A 16817-nucleotide genomic window follows, 5' to 3' on the forward strand; every position below is an offset into this window, starting at 1 on the left:
CTGACACGTCTGTGGTCATTCCACAAATAGAGTGCATTTTGTGTATGTCTAAGATTGTCTGTGCATTTTGATGAAAAACTCAAAACTCCAATAGCACTGTTTTCTTAAAAATAAAAATAAAAATTTCTCTGAAAATGTCAAACTTCTGGGAAAAWTTTTATCCATTGAACCACAAGATGTTCCCATGTTTTCACACACAAAAAAAAAAAAAGTCAAATCATAAAATTAATAGTCAAATCATAGAGCAAAACAGGTGAGCTGGTTCTACTCTTTCGGACATTTTCTAGTTGTGTTTTGTAGTGAAAAACTGAGCGCGTAAAGAATAACATGTCAACACTGTTACCCATAGATAGACAGGCTAGACATTTTGTAACAAGTTGAAATATTGTTGTTAAGTTTGCATTCAATTTCCCCTCCCTGTTGCACACAACAAGCTTCAATGGCTGATTTAAGAAGAAATTGTCAACCTTTTCACGGTCCACACTCACTTTCATAGTCACTTTTATATACATTTTTCTTAATTTAAACTCTTGAGATGGGATGTTTATGAAGTTGAACATGTGTTTTTTATGATATGTTACAATTTATGAAATAAATTGTTATTTTGGCCAAAATTACACAACCCAAAAGGCACTCTATTTGACATTTAATCCTAGTAAAAATTCCCTGTCTTAGGTCAGTTAGGATCACCACTTTATTTTAAGAAAGTGAAATGTCAGAATAATAGTAGAGAGAATTATTTATTTAAGCTTTTTATTTCTTTCATCACATTCCCAGTGGGTCAGAAGTTTACATACACTCAATTAGTATTTGGTAGCATTGCCTTTAAATTGTTTAACTTGGGTCAAACGTTTTTGGTAGCCTTCCACAAACTTCCCACAATAAGTTGGGTGAATTTTGGCCCATTCCTCCTGACAGAGCTGGTGTAACTGGGTCAGGTTTGTAGGCCTCTGTGCACGCCCACACTTTTTCAGTTCTGCCCACAACATTTCTATAGGATTGAGGTCAGGGCTTTGTGATGGCCACTCCAATACCTTGACTTTGTTGTCCTTAAGCCATTTTGCCACAACTTTGGAAGTATGCTTGGGGTCATTGTCCATTAGGAAGACCCATTTGCGACCAAGCTGTAACTTCCTGACTGATGTCTTGAGATGTTGCTTCAATATATCCACATCATTTTCTTACCTCATGATGCCATCTATTTTGTGAAGTGCACCAGTCCCTCCTGCAGCAAAGCACCCCCACAACATGATGCTGCCACCCCAGTGCTTCACGGTTGGGATGGTGTTCTTCGGCTTGCAAGCCTCCCCCCTTTTTCCTCCAAACATAACGATGGTCATTATGGCCAAACAGTTCTATATTTGTTTCATCAGACCAGAGGACATTTCTCCAAAAAGTACAATCTTTGTCCCCATGTGCAGTTGCAAACCGTAGTCTGGCTTTTTGATGGTGGTTTTGGAGCAGTGGCTTCTTCCTGGCTGAGCGGCCATAAAGGTTATGTCTATATAGGACTCGTTTTACTGTGGATATAGATACTTTTGTACCTGTTTCTTCCAGCATCTTCACAAGGTCCTTTGCTGTTGTTCTGGGATTGATTTGCACTTTTCGCACCAAAGTACYTTCATCTCTAGGAGACAGAACGCGTCTCCTTCCTGAGCGGTATGACGGCTGTGTGTTCCCATGGTGTTTATAATTGCTTACTATTGTTTGTACAGATGAACATGGTACCTTCAGGCGTTTGGAAATTGCTCCCAAGGATGACCCAGACTTGTGGAGGTCTACAAAAAAAAATCTGAGGTCTTGGCTGATTTCTTTTGATTTTCACATTTTCCCACTGAGTTTGAAGGTAGGCCTTGAAATACATCCACAGGTACACCTCCAATTGACTCAAAATGGTGTCAATTAGCCTATCAGAAGCTTCTAAAGCTATGACATAATTTTCTGGAATTTTCCAAGCTGTTTAAAGGCACAGTCAACTTAGTGTATGTAAACTTCTGACCCACTGGAATTGTGATACAGTGAATTATAAGTGAAATAATCGGTCTGTAAACAATTGTTMTAAAAATGATTTGTGTCATGCACAAAGTAGATGTCCTAACCGACTTGCCAAAACTATAGTTTCCTAACAAGAAATTTGTGGGGTGGATGTTAAACATGTTTTAATGACTCCAACCTAAGTGTCTGTAAACTTCCGACTTCAACTGTACGTCCTACCATGCAGCTTTCACCTTTCTCACCACATCCTTGCACACCTCCAGCTTGTGAGTTTTTTAACCAAGCAACACCCCAGTGAGCAGCAAACCCATCCTCACAACATCAACATCAGACACAATGCTAGACAAGTTATTTTGAATTAATGTCACTATATATTATAACAAACAATCATATTTACAATGTGTAAAATAATGCAACAATAAGTAATATTCAAAAGTAATGTAATTATTATTACAATATACTGTAGATCCACAAACTAAGGTTGCTCTCACTCTAAAGATGCCGGTATTTTGCAAAGTTAAATGAATTAGATATAAAAGTAGACAGCTGTGTTCATGTACTTTCATAGTTACAGCGAGGCAAGTCATTAATGACGAGCATGACTTTATACACATGGCACACCGCACAGGTCTAAACATTAAACTGGAGGAGAGCAGAAATACGCTTAACATATAATTTAAAAAAAAGTCAAGTTATCATGAAAGGGCACGCCTCCTGTCTCATCACAATAACCCAATGATTATAGGATCCGGTAAAAGCTGAACTCTTGCTATCAACAGGAAGACAGCCCATGCCTGCCCTTGAGCAGACATCTCGTGAATCTGGTGAACAACAATGAAGAAAGCACACTGTTCTCTGTTCCCACTTCAGTCTCATAACATCACATTTCACAGCTGTAAGCAGTTAGCTAGATCTTGCTCGCTGACTCTCCACACACAGATTACAGATCTGACTCACATCTGTGAAAAGGGTCATTCCACAAATAGAGTGCCTTTTGTGTACCTCTGAGATGGTGTGTACATTTAGATGAAACACTCAAAATTRCAATAACACTGTGATTTCTTTCAAATCATTTGTTTGTTGTCTCTGAAAATGTCATACTTCTGGGAAGATTTTAATCCACTCAAACCAAGATTTTCCTAACTTTTCCCCATCATTGTAAAGCCCTCAGGTTTAAAATAAACCCTCTAATGTGAACTAAACTCTCGCTTTAATATGGTAAAACTATTCCCTTTAAAAAAAAATGTTTTAAAGCGACATTGAACTTCTAATAGTCAAATCATAGAGCAAAACAGGTGAGCTGGTTCTACTCTTTCGGACATTTTCTATTTGTGTTTTGTAGTGAAAAACTGAGCGCGTCAAGAATAACATGTCAACACTGTTACCCATAGATAGACAGGCTAGACATTTTGTAACAAGTTSAAATATTGTTGTTAAGTTTGCATTCAATTTCCCCTCCCTGTTGCACACAACAAGCTTCAATGGCTGATTTAAGATGAAATTGTCAACCTTTTCACGGTCCACACTCACTRTCATAGTCACTTTTATATACATTTTTCTTAATTTAAACTCTTGAGATGGGATGTTTATGAAGTTGAAAATGTGTTTTTTATGATATGTTACAATTTATGAAAGAAATTGTTATTTTGGCCAAAATTACACAACCCAAAAGGCACTCTATTCACAGAATGACCCAAGAGCAATGTATCACCAACTGGATATGGCATAGATAAAGGAAGACAGAGCAGTACTTGTCTGAGAATACACATACTCGAGTCAGATAGGGGCGGTTGGTGTATGGATGCAATGGTACTGTAGAGGGTCAGGAAATAGGTGCACATTACTTTAGAAAAGGGGAAGTGCGAAATTTCTTCATATCCAACTATTTTGCCACCATGGGCATGCAACACTAATAAACAAGGTGTACATAGTGCACTCTGTTTGGTATTTGCTTTTCTTTTATTAGGTAAATTGATTGAGGACACGTTCTCATTTATAACAGCAACCTAGAAAAAAATAGCTGGCAACAACATTGCAAATCCCAAACATTTGGGACTTCTCAAACAAATATGAAAGTGTGTGGCGATTACCCAGAGAGGGCATGACAAGCTAGCTTGAAGTCTATCTTCTTCCCAGAGAAGTACAGTTAAAGTCGAAAGTTTACATACACCTTAGCCAAATACATTTAAAACTCAGTTTTCACAATTCCTGACATTTAATCCTAGTAAAAATTCCATGTCTTAGGTCAGTTAGGATCACCACTTTATTTTAAGAATGTGAAATGTCAGAATAACAGTATAGAGAATGATTTATTTCAGCTTTTATTTCTTTCATCACATTCCCAGTGGGTCAGAAGTTTACATACACTCAATTAGTATTTGGTAGCATTGCCTTTAAATTGTTTAACTTAAGTCAAATGTTTTGGGTAGCCTTCCACAAGCTTCCCACAATAAGTTGGGTGAATTTTGGCCCATTCCTCCTGACAGAGCTGGTGTAACTGGGTCAGGTTTGTAGGCCTCCGTGCACGCCCACACTTTTTCAGTTCTGCCCACAACATTTCTATAGGATTGAGGTCAGGGCTTTGTGATMGCCACTCCAATACCTTGACTTTGTTGTCCTTAAGCCATTTTGCCACAACTTTGGAAGTATGCTTGGGGTCATTGTCCATTTGGAAGACCAAGCTTTAACTTCCTGACTGATATCCACATAATTTTCTTTCCTCATGATGCCATCTATTTTGTGAAATGCACCAGTCCTTTCTGAAGCAAAGCACCCACACAACATGTTGCTGCCACCCCTGTGCTTCACGGTTGGGATGGTGTTCTTCGGCTTGCAAGCCTCCCCCTTTTTCCTCCAAACATAACGATGGTCATTATGGCCAAACAGTTCTATTTTTGTTTCATCAGACCAGAGGACATTTCTCCAAAAAGTACAATCTTTGTCCCCATGTGCAGTTGCAAACCGTAGTCTGGCTTTTTTTATGGCAGTTTTGGAGCAGTGGCTTCTTCCTTGCTGAGTGGCCGTTCAGGTTATGTCGACATAGGACTCGTTTTACTGTGGATATAGATACTTTTGTACCTGTTTCCTCCAGCATCTTCACAAGGTCCTTTGCTGTTGTTCTGGGATTGATTTGCACTTTTCGCACCAAAGTACGTTCATCTCTAGGAGACAGAACGCGTCTCCTTCCTGAGCGGTATAACGGCTGTGTGGTCCCATGGTGTTTATACTTGCGTACTATTGTTTGTACAGATGAATGTGGTACCTTCAGGCGTTTGGACATTTCTCCCAGGAATAAACCAGAATTGTGGAGGTCTACAATAATTTTTCTGAGGTCTTGGCTGAATTCTTTGATTTTTCCATGATGTCAAGCAAAGAGGCACTGAGTTTGAAGGTAGGCCTTCAAATACATCCACAGGTACATCTCCAATTGACTCAAATTATGTCAATTAGCCTATCAGAAGCCTCTAAAGCCATGACATKATTTTCTGGAATTTTCCAAGCTGTTTAAAGGCACAGTCAACATAGTGTWTGTAAACRTCTGACCAACTGGAATTGTGATACAGTGAATTATAAGTGAAATAATCTGTCTGTAAACAATTTTTGTAAAAATMACTTGTGTCATGCACAAAGTAGATGTCCTAACCGACTTGCCAAAACGATAGTTTATTAAGAAGAKATTTGTGGAGTGGTTGAAAAATGAGTTTTAATGACTCCAACCTACGTGTATGTTAACTTCCGAGAACTGTAGATAAAGAACTGCATTTGAGCRCTTATGGTGATAAAGACAGAGAATCTACAGATCTCATTGTATTGGAAAACATTGAAATTGTGAGATAGGCACATAGACACGTGTGTACGTCAATACATGAGCACGCATGAGGTCTTTATTCCTGTCTGCACGATGTACTGAGAACCCAGATAGCTGAATAGACATGGAAAGAATATCCAGAGACAGCCATGTTTCCGTGAAACAGAGTATGTTACGATCTCTCTGGAAGGAGATCCTTGCCCTGAGGATGCCTGGTTGTTCTTTAAAAGTGCTTTCCACACCATCTTAAATAAGCATGCCCCTTTCAAAAAATGTAGAACTAAGAACAGAAATAGCCCTTGGTTCACTCCAGACTTGACTGCCCATGACAAGCACAAAAACATCCTGTGGCGTACTGCACTAGCATCGAATAGTCCCCATGATATTCAACTTTTCAGGGAAGTRAGGAACCAATATACACAGTCAGTTAAGAAAGCTAAGGCTAGCTTTGTCAAACAGACATTTGCATCCTGTAGCACTAACTCCCCAAATTTTTGGGACACTGTAAAGTTCATGGAGAATAAGAGCACATCCTCCCAGCTGCCCACTGAATTGAGGATGGGAAACACTGTCACCACCGATAAATCCACGATAATCGAGAATTTCAATAACTATTTCTCTATGGCTGGCCATGCTTTCCACCTGCCTACCCCAACCCCGGCCAACAGCTCTGCACCCCCGCAGCAACTGGCATAAGCCCCCCCCGCTTCTCCTTCACCATAATCCAGACAGCTGATGTTCTGATAGAGCTGCAAAATCTGGATCCCTACAAATCAGCTGGGCTAGACAATCTGGACCCTCTCTTTCTAAAATGTTCAACCTCTCTTTCGTATCGTCTGAGATTTKTAAAGATTGGAAAGCGGCCGTGGTCATCCCCCTTTTCAAAGGGGGAGACACTCTAGACCCAAACTGTTACAGACCTATATCTATCCTGCCTATATCTATCCTGCCTTGCCTTTTTAAAGTCTTCGAAAGCCAAGTGAACAAACAGATCACCGACCATTTAGAATCCCACCGTACCTTCTCAGSTATGCAATCCGGTTTCCGAGCTGGTCACGAGTGCACCTCAGCCACGCTCAAGGTCCTAAACGATATCATAACCGCCATCGATAAAAGACAATACCATGCATCATCAACCTGGACAAGGCTTTRGACTCTGTCAATCACCGTATTCTTATCGGCAGACTCAACAACCTTGGTTTCTCTAATGACTGCCTCGCCTGGTTCACTAACTACTTCTCAGAGTTCAGTGTGTCAAATCAGAGGGCCTGTTATCCGGACCTCTGGCAGTCTCTATGGGGGTGCCACAGGGTTCAATTCTTGGGCCGACTCTTTTCTCTGTATTTATCAATGATGCGGGTGATTCTCTGATCCACCTCTACGCAGACGACACCATTATGTATACATCTGGCCCTTCTTTGGACACTGTGTTAACACTGTGCTAACCCTAACCTCCAAACAAGCTTCAATGCCATACAACACTCCTTCCGTGGCCTCCAACTGCTCTTAAATGCTAGTAAAATGAAATGCATGCTCTTCAACCGATCGCTGCCTGCACCCACCCGCCTGACTAGCATCACTACTCTGGACAGTTCTAACTTAGAATATGTGGACAACTATAAATACCTAGGTGTCTGGCTAGACTGTAAACTCTCCTTCCAGACTCATATTAACCTTTCTGGGAAGGGGGTTCRGCTAGCGGAACACCTGGCCTACAGCCAGTGAAATTGCAGGGCGCCAAAATCAAACAACAGAAATCTCATAATTAAAATTCCTCAAACATACAAGTACTATACACCATTTTAAAGATAAACTTCTTGTTAATCCAGCCGCTGTGTAAAATTTCAAAAAGGCTTTACGGCGAAAGCACACCATGCGATTATGTTAGGACAGCGCCTAGCCACAAAACCATACAGACATTTTTCAGCCAAGGAAAGGTGTCACAAAAATCAGAAATAGCGTTAAAATTAATCACTTACCTTTGATGATCTTCATCTGGTGGCACTCCCAGGACTCCATGTTACACAATAACTGTTAGTTTTGTTCGATAAAGTTCATCTTTATGTCCAAAAACCTCCTTTTTGTTCGCACGTTTAGTTCAGTAATCCATATGTACAAAGCGCGGGCACAACATCCAGACGAAAAGTCAAAAAAGTTCCATTAAAGTTCGTAGAAACATGTCAAAAGATGTTTCTAATCAATCCTTAGGGTGTTTTTATCATAAATATTCAATAATGTTTCAACCGGACAATACCGTTTTCAGGGAACGGCCGTCGCGCTCACGGCCACACGCGATAAACAACTCATGGCTTTCAGCTGAGCCACTTACTCTGAGTGCTCTTATTCTCTCCCCTTTCACAATAGAAGCCTGAAACAACTTCTAAAGACTGTTGACATCTACTGGAAGCCTTAGGAAGTGCAWTCTGACCCCACAGACACTGGATTTTCGATAGGCATTCACTTGAAAACTACAAACCTCAGAATTCCCACTTCCTGATTGAATTTTTCTCAGGTTTTCGCCTGCCATATGAGTTCCGTTATAGTCACAGACATTATTTTAACAGTTTTGGAAACTTTAGAGTGTTGTCTATCCAAATCTACTATTATATGCTTAGTCTAGCTTCTGGGCCTGAGTAACAGGCAGTTTACTTTGGGCACGCTTCTCATCCAAACTTCCCAATGCTGCCCCCTATCTTAAGCATCTCCAATCCAAAATAAAATCTAGAATCGGCTTCCTATTTCGCAAACAAAGCCTCCTTCACTCATGCTGCCAAACATACCCTTGTAAAACTGACTATCCTACCGATCCTTAACTTCGGCGATGTCATTTACAAAATAGCCTCATACAGTCTATCACAGTGCCATCCGTTTTGTCACCAACGCCCCATATACTACCCACCACTGCGATCTGTATACTCTCATTGGCTGGTCCTCGCTACATATGCATCGCCAAACCCACTGGCTCCAGGTCACCTATAACTCTTTGCTAGGTAAAGCTCCGCCTTATCTCAGCTCACTGGTCACCATAGCAACACCCACCCGTAGCACTCGCTCCAGCAGGTATAATTCACTGGTCATCCCCAAAGCCAACACCTACTTTGGCCGCCTTTCCTTACAGTTCTCTGCTGCCAATGACTGGAATGAATTGCAAAAATTACTGAAGTTGGACACATATCTCCCTCACTAACTTTAAGCATCAGCTGTCAGAGCAGCTTACCAATCGCTGCAGCTGTACACAGCCCATCTGTAAATAGCCCATCCAACCAACTACCTACCTCATCCCATATGTTTTTCTGCTCTTTTGCACACCAGTATTTCTACTTGCACTTCCTCATCTGCACATCTATCACTCCAGTGTTAATTTCTAAATTGTAATTACGTCGCCACTATGGCCTATTTACTGCCTTACTTCATTTGCACACACTGTATACAGATTTTTCTATTGCGTTATTCACTGTAAGTTAGTTTATCCCATGTGTAACTCTGTGTTGTTTTTGTCGCACTGCTTTGCTTTATCTTGGCCAAGTCGCAGTTGTAAATGAGAACTTGTTCTCAACTGGCCTACCTGGTTAAATAAAGGTGAAATAAAAATAAAAACATTGTTGGTTTGGGGCTCGTAAGTAAGCATTTCACTGTAAGGTGACCTGTTGTATTCGGCGCATTTGACTAATACAATTTGATTTGAAATGTATTAACTAGGTTGAAGGCCGACTGGTCAAGCTCTGTTTTTATCATGACTTCGAAATACTGAGTTTCTACTTATCATTAAACATATTCTGACTTACATGTACACAGTAGGAAATAGGTCATTTTATGCAGTCAGTAGCCTACATATGATTCCATTTTAAATTTGGCTCCCCAGTGCGGGCTGACTTCCAGGCTATTTTGACACATCTGGCAGTTCCTTCTCTTCCTAGCCTGTCACGTGGCATGGTTTCCATAGTAACGTATCAGTTTTGGTTGTTTTGATGCGTTGCTGGACTTGAAGCAAACTGTGGATGTGCTAGCAACAAACAAGCACGTTACGTGTAGATATAGCTAGCGAACTAGCTAAACTATTGTTATATTTTTACAGTAGCAAGCTTTCTAGCTAGTTAACCGTTCCCGAAACGTAGCTAGCAAGGTACTGAAAGGTAAGCCCAACGTTAGCTAGCTAGCTAGCTTTGGCTATCAGTGTCATGATTAAGTTAGCTACGTTAGCTAACTAGCTAGCAAACAGGCTCCTTAATAACTAATATGTAACTAACAGTAACGTTAATCTAACTAAGGTTAGCTAGCTAAATTATATAATATGCTAAATTATCTCCAGGCTAACGTCACTGTGGTTACTCAAATTAACTAGCGAACGTAGCTAGGTCCTTCTAATAMATTTATTTCGGTGTGGCACCATGCTATGTCGTGACCCCTTTGAAAAGTTTAGTTAATCTTGTTTCAATGTTCTAGAGTTGGTGGCCAAAGCGGGCCAGTGAGGAGGTCAGAATGTCGGGCGACCTGGTAGGAGTGTGGGAAGTGGCCCTGAGCGATGGAGTCCATCGGATTGAGTTTGAACATGGCACAACCACTGGGAAAAGGGTAATCTACATAGACGGAAAGGTAAAACTTGATAAATAATGGTAATAATGTTACACTTAACCCTATTTATTAGACAAGCAGACAAAACGTCAAGCATCAACAAACTCGGAGAATCTTTCCCACTCACTCAACTCACTCCCTCTCTCTGTTTGAGATTGAGTGGTAGCTTCTCTTGATCTCCCTCAATGGCAGTCGCATTCAGAGTACCATTTGACATGTCAGCCTTTGCCATGTTGTGTGTGTGTGTGTGTGTATGTATATTCGCTTACAATTACTACTCGGGTACTGTCAAAAAAGTAAATGTAGGCATTTTGAATGTAGGTCCAATATTATAACAGTATGACAATAACATAGAATCACACTGAATTATTGGACCTCTTGCATTTGTCCCTTTGCCCAGGAAATTGTAAGAAGAGACTGGATGTTCAAGCTGGTGGGAAAGGAGACCTTCAACGTGGGAAGTGCGGCCACCAAAGCGACCATTAACATTGATGCAGTGAGCGGCTTTGCTTACGAATACACCCTGGAGATCAATGGAAAGAGCCTGAAAACGTACATGGAGAACCGCTCCAAAGTCACCAACACTTGGCTGCTCAACCTGGACGGCATCGACTGCAGGGTCGTCCTGGGTAAGATATTTCCTCTCCCCAGCTTTTAATGCAAACATACAGTATGTCAACTACTATAAGAGCGTCTGCTAAATGACTTAAATGTAAATGTACTATAAGGGAAAACTGGTATTGATGGTGGCCTCCATTAACACATTGTCTGCCTGACTTTTTGAGCCATTGAGATTTATTTACAAAGTGCCAAAGATTGCTGTGACAATGTTTGTATTTTGTGGATGTTTGCAAAGCACCTCCCATAAAATATAAATTACATCAAATTACTCAAGTCTGAATGCTGATAGGCTATGTCAGCCACTCCGGAACTTCAAAYTGAAATAGATGGGTTCAAAATAAACTTCACTGTTTTTAAAATGTCCCAAGGTAACGTTAGGTCTGACTTGTCGTAACACAATGAAAGGCAATGGTGCTAAACCAAATTTGTCACAGACCCATGTGTTAGGTTATTGGTTGTTGCATTTGTTAGTTTGAGGATATGGAACTAGCTAGGCTATAGTACCTTTGATGGTTCACTATTGAACAGAGTGGGCATGACTGTAAAAACATTCACTCCTAGTGTGGTTAGTATAGTGTTAGCCTATTTCTTTATGCTACAGCCCTTAAAACTCGTGCCCCTCAACAATCAAAACAAAGACCACCTGAATTGACTGGACTATTTACAATAGCAACACTTATCTTCCACTGGTGCTATGTCATGGATGAGGCTGTTTTTTTTATAGCCTCTAAACTCCACACCACCATCCTAGMGCTTATGGAAAACAGTAGGCCTTGTAACTGTTCCAGACTGGGAAAGACAGGTAGCCCAGAGGTTAAGGAGGTGGGCCAGTAACCAGAGGGTTGCCAGTTCCAATCCTAGGTCTGAGGGGGAAACCGAGAGCTGGATGAGAGCTGGCAAATGGAGATGCCATCACCTGCTGTTGTGCCCTTGAGCAAGGCACCTCTCACCTAAAACTGCGCTTCCGAGTGGCACAGCGGTCTAAGGCACTGCATCTCAGTGCTAGAGGTGTCAAAAAACAGACTCTGGTTCGATCCCGGGCTGTATCACAACTGGCTGTGATCGGGTGTCCCATAGGGCGGCGCACAAATGGCCCAGCGTCGTCCGGGTTTGGGGAGGGTTTGGCCGGAGTAGGCCGTCATTGTAAAAAAAATAAAAAATGCTCCAGGGGCTCATTTCTAAGGCCAAATTCTTATTTTTCGGGTTCATTTGGCACTTTGCCACCTGTCCTCTACACCACTGCTCAGATAAGTTCAGATATCAGGTGATACTGTCCCATTTTCTAAGAATTGGCTCAGATGGGTTGGCCGGTCTAGCGGTAATACCGCAGCGTCTACAGTGTCAGCATAGGTTCGAATCCGGCCTACTTTCCCCACTGTTATACTCTCACTATCTGTTTTAATAAAGTCTGAAAATACCTTAAAAAAATACATATATTTTACCATTGCGTGTAATAATGTAAAAAAAACTGAAGACACCACGTAATTTTTGGACACATTTTATTGACACGGTAGCGCCACGGATACGGCAGCTTCATGCTCATTAGCAAAATAGTGTAGAAGCAATTGCCTGACTGTAAACCATTTTAGGTYGCTAGCTAATCATCTTGGCTAACTGTGGGGGGAAACAATTCACTTATTTACCATTAATTAACCACTGCAAATGCATTTGCTAACAAACACGACGCTGTCTCCAAAGTCAAGGTTTCTCCAGCAATATTTACTTGACGTTCTTTGACGTCTCCACTTTACAAGCTCAGGATCCACTTGTGTTGGTAGGCAGTTAATTGTATGTGTTCCTTGATTGTATTTGGCAACCCTGTCCCTGTATTCATAGAGAGAAGCAACTGGTTGGCGTGAAAATGGGCGCAGTCGGCTCGTTGACGCAGCTGATTTGTAGAGGCCCCCCATCTTGGCGGTGTGATCATTTTTATAATTTTTAGGCRAATTTCCTGCAATTCTACATGGAGCGGATTTTTTAAAATTCAGTTTCAGAAGCAAATTTTCTACAATTCTACACATTTTGACAGGCAGCTGAGAGAAAATTTTGTAATTTTAAAGSTACTTTCCTGCAATTCTATGCATTTTGCCATGGATAATTCTGTATTATTTTGCTCAAACAAAATAAATACTGCTCAATTTTATTTTAGAATATTATTTTGGGAATTTTCTATTCTCCCTGACTGTCTAGCTTTTATTTTGGTGATTGTTAGTTCTCAAAGACTATATTGTAAAAAAAWATATATACAGTTGAAGTCGGAAGTTTACATACACTTAGGTTGGAGTCATTAAAACTCGTTTTTCAACCACTCCACACATTTCTTGTTAACAAACTAAAGTTTGTCAAGTCAGTTAGGACATCTACTTTGTGCATGACACAAGTAATTTTTCCAACAATTGTTTACAGATTATTTCACTGTATCACAATTCRAGTGGGTCAGAAGTTTACATACACTAAGTTGACTGTGCCTTTAAACAGCTTGGAAAATTCCAGAAAATGATGTCATGGCTTTAGAAGCTTCTGATAGGCTAATTGACKTAATTTGAGTCAATTGGAGGTGTACCTGTGGATGTATTTCAAGGCCTACCTTCAAACTCAGTGCCTCTTTGCTTGACATCATGGGAAAATCTAAATAAATCAGCCAAGACCTCAGATAATAAATTGTAGACCTCCACAAGTCTGGTTCATCCTTGGGAGCAATTTCCAAATGCCTGAAGGTACCACGTTCATCTGTACAAACAATAGTAAGCAATTATAAACACCATGGGACCACGCAGCCGTCATACCGCTCAGGAAGGAGACGCGTTCTGTCTCCTAGAGATTAACGTACTTTGGTGCGAAAAGTGCAAATCAATCCCAGAACAACAGCAAAGGACCTTGTGAAGATGCTGGAGGAAACAGGTACAAAASTATCTATATCCACAGTAAAACGAGTCCTATAGGGACATAACCTGAAAGGCTGCTCAGCAAGGAAGAAGCAACTGCTCCAAAACCGCCACAAAAAAGCCAGTCTACGGTTTGCAACGGCACATGGGGACAAAGATCATACTATTTGGAGAAATGTCCTCTGGTCTGATGAAACAAAAATAGAACTGTTTGGCCATAATGACCATCGTTATGTTTGGAGGAAAAAGGGGGAGGCTTGCAAGCCGAAGGACACCATCCCAACCGTGAAGCACGGGGGTGGCAGCATCATGGTGTGGGGGTGCTTTGCTGCAGGAGGGAAGCTTGTGGAAGGCTACCCGAAACATTTTACCCAAGTTAAACAATTTAAAGGCAATGCTACCAAATACTAATTGAGTGTATGTAAACTTCTGACCCACTGGGAATGCGATGAAAGAAATAAAAGCTGAAATAAATAATTCTCTCTACTATTATTCTGACATTTCACATTATTAAAATAAAGTGGTGATCCTAACTGATTTAAGACAGGGAATTTTTACTCYGATTAAATGTCAAGAATTATGAAAAACTGAGTTTAAATGTATTTGGCTGAGGTGTATGTAAACATCCGACTTCAACTGTAGGTCATTATCTTTTCTACATAATTTATATCTGGTTTTAGTTGTTTCAGTTTACACTGAATGGGTCCCCCCCACTGTTTGGATTTAGGTGACCCGAAAAAAACACTTAGGTGGACCACAAAAGCATTTCAATGGCATAAAAATCCCTGAGTCCATCACCCTTGCTCTCAGAAACAATTGAAGTGTTATGCACACTACCCTTAAATGTCACATCTACTTTAAATTAACAGTTTAATTGAATGTGCTCTCTAAATAATTACATGAATAATAACACTGAAGGAAAACACAAATGAGTTAGGCCTACTACCATAACCAACAATGCCATCTCGATAAATMATAGCAGGAGAGCATTTGAAAGAGACTGGAGAAATCCAGGTTAATTTTCAGTTCCATTGGTAATTTTGACTCACGCTCCTTTGAAATCAGTCAAAAGCTTATCTGAACATAGCCTAAAGAAAATGCTTTACTTTGGCAGAAGCCAAGTCACAGCTAACTTAAAGGCATGTTCTCATGGTGATCATCAATCAGGAGTACAATATGCGCTGCTTACATTTTCTGTGTATCCTGAAGTATTTTATTGATGTTTGCCTAATATGTGTTATTTCTCTTTCCACAGAGAAAGACACTATGGATATTTGGTGTAATGGACAAAAAATGGAGACAGCGGTAAGCATTTTCCCTCCAATCATGCTGAGAATCACTTAGCACAAAGATGAATAGTAACAACGCGGATGCCCCGTCTACCGGACAATCTGTTTATTTCCTGTGTTTGAGGGGTGCAAAATCGACAGCTGACGATTCGCAACAAAACGTTTGATTGTCCGGTGGTCACGCTTCAATAGTTTAGCTATTTAAAGAGTGCTTCATCCGTCTGAAAGGCATTTTAAAATGTTTGACTTTTCAGTGTCAATTAAATCAATTTTTTAAGTTAGTTCAGTATTTCCCCATTAACGTTACAACCGCAGACATTTTTGTAATGACCTGTCAAGCACACTCCGGTAATGGCTGGAAAGGGCTCAATGGAATGCGTTGTTTTTCCGTTGCATCAATAACAATGTTTAAGCTTTGTTGTAGATTTAACTCATCGTCTCAACACTTACATCACAAGAAAGAGAAGAAAGTTACCTTTTTTGATGGGTGTWAATTTTTMGGGAATTGAAGAAKGTAATAATTTAATATAGTTMAAATGTTTACAAATTAATGTGCTGTTATGAAAGCAACTTCTGAAAATGAACACTTGGATTATAGTGATATTATGGCTGTAATCTAGAGCCAAGTGTGTTGATTTTTAATCCAAGGGGATCTTGCTATTGACACACTTGTTGAATTATGTAACAGAATGTGACAACAATGGTAATTAATGAGTCAGTCTAGACAGCACTGGTATATGCAGGTACTGTAGGCCTAGACAAAGTACGTTTTTGGTGGTTGCAGCCCTGTTCCACACCTTTATGTTAATGTATTAAATACACCCAGTGTATTAATGCAAATGAGGCACATATCATTTTGATTATTTTAACACAAAATATTTTTTTCAATTCCTGATACCATTAGAAAAATGTATGAGAGGATTCTAGGAAAAAAATGGAGGTTGCATGATTAACATTATTTGATTTTATAAACAAGACGCAATAAAAACAGGTAAATGCACCACTCCTAACCTCCTAGCCCACTTAAAATCAAATTGGCCCTCTATATCCCTCCATACACTCTTAATTTATGTATAATATTTACATTACATTAAACTTTACTGAAATCTATTGATCATAAATGACAATCTGTTCATCTCTATCTCGTTCACAGGGGGAGTTTGTGGAAGACGGTACTGAGACACACTTCACTCTAAGCGCCCATGACTGTTGCATTAAGGCCGTGAGCAGTGGAAAGAGGCGAGATGGCATTATCCACACTTTGCTTGTGGACGGCACAGAGATAGCTGAAACCACAGAGTGATTGTCTGTATAMGTGTTTTGAGCACTTTGTTGGAGTGAAGAAAGCCTTTTTCAAATCAGGGACAAAATAATAGACTGAACATTGGTGCTGTGTGATATTTCACTGTCAAGCTGGAGTCCATGAGGTACCTCTGCACAATGTCCATGATCTTAGATGGTTAACCACCAAAGATCATGAGCATCGTGCAGAGGTACCTCTTGGGCTCRAGTTCTGTAGACATAATTTTATCTGGTAAACTGACATTATCACCAGTGGGTGAAAGGCAGGTTGCACAGTTGTGTCAAGAGGAGTAGTTATGTCAATAAAAATGTTTTTCCTAAATGGGAAAACATTTCTTAATTTTT

At 40.3% G+C, this 16817-nt stretch overlaps 1 protein-coding gene across 2 annotated transcripts; it reads left to right on the top strand.

The window, feature by feature from the left end:
- The first annotated feature begins 9756 nt into the window (after window positions 1-9756).
- faima (Fas apoptotic inhibitory molecule a) lies at window positions 9757-16559 on the top strand. Of its 2 annotated transcripts, none has more exons than XM_024000714.2 (5): window positions 9757-9926; window positions 10247-10396; window positions 10776-11004; window positions 15137-15186; window positions 16324-16559. In XM_024000714.2, exons 2-5 carry the CDS (start codon window positions 10283-10285, stop codon window positions 16471-16473), a joined length of 543 nt encoding a protein of 180 aa, XP_023856482.1. In that variant the 5' UTR covers window positions 9757-9926; window positions 10247-10282; the 3' UTR covers window positions 16474-16559. The 2 variants fall into 2 exon arrangements, with proteins under 2 accessions (XP_023856482.1, XP_023856475.1); XM_024000707.2 differs by having other exon boundaries at window positions 9853-9936; window positions 10249-10396.
- The last annotated feature ends 258 nt before the right edge of the window (window positions 16560-16817 follow it).

The sequence above is a fragment of the Salvelinus sp. IW2-2015 genome, linkage group LG2 (assembly GCF_002910315.2).
Source record: "Salvelinus sp. IW2-2015 linkage group LG2, ASM291031v2, whole genome shotgun sequence".
NCBI lineage: Eukaryota > Metazoa > Chordata > Actinopteri > Salmoniformes > Salmonidae > Salvelinus > Salvelinus sp. IW2-2015.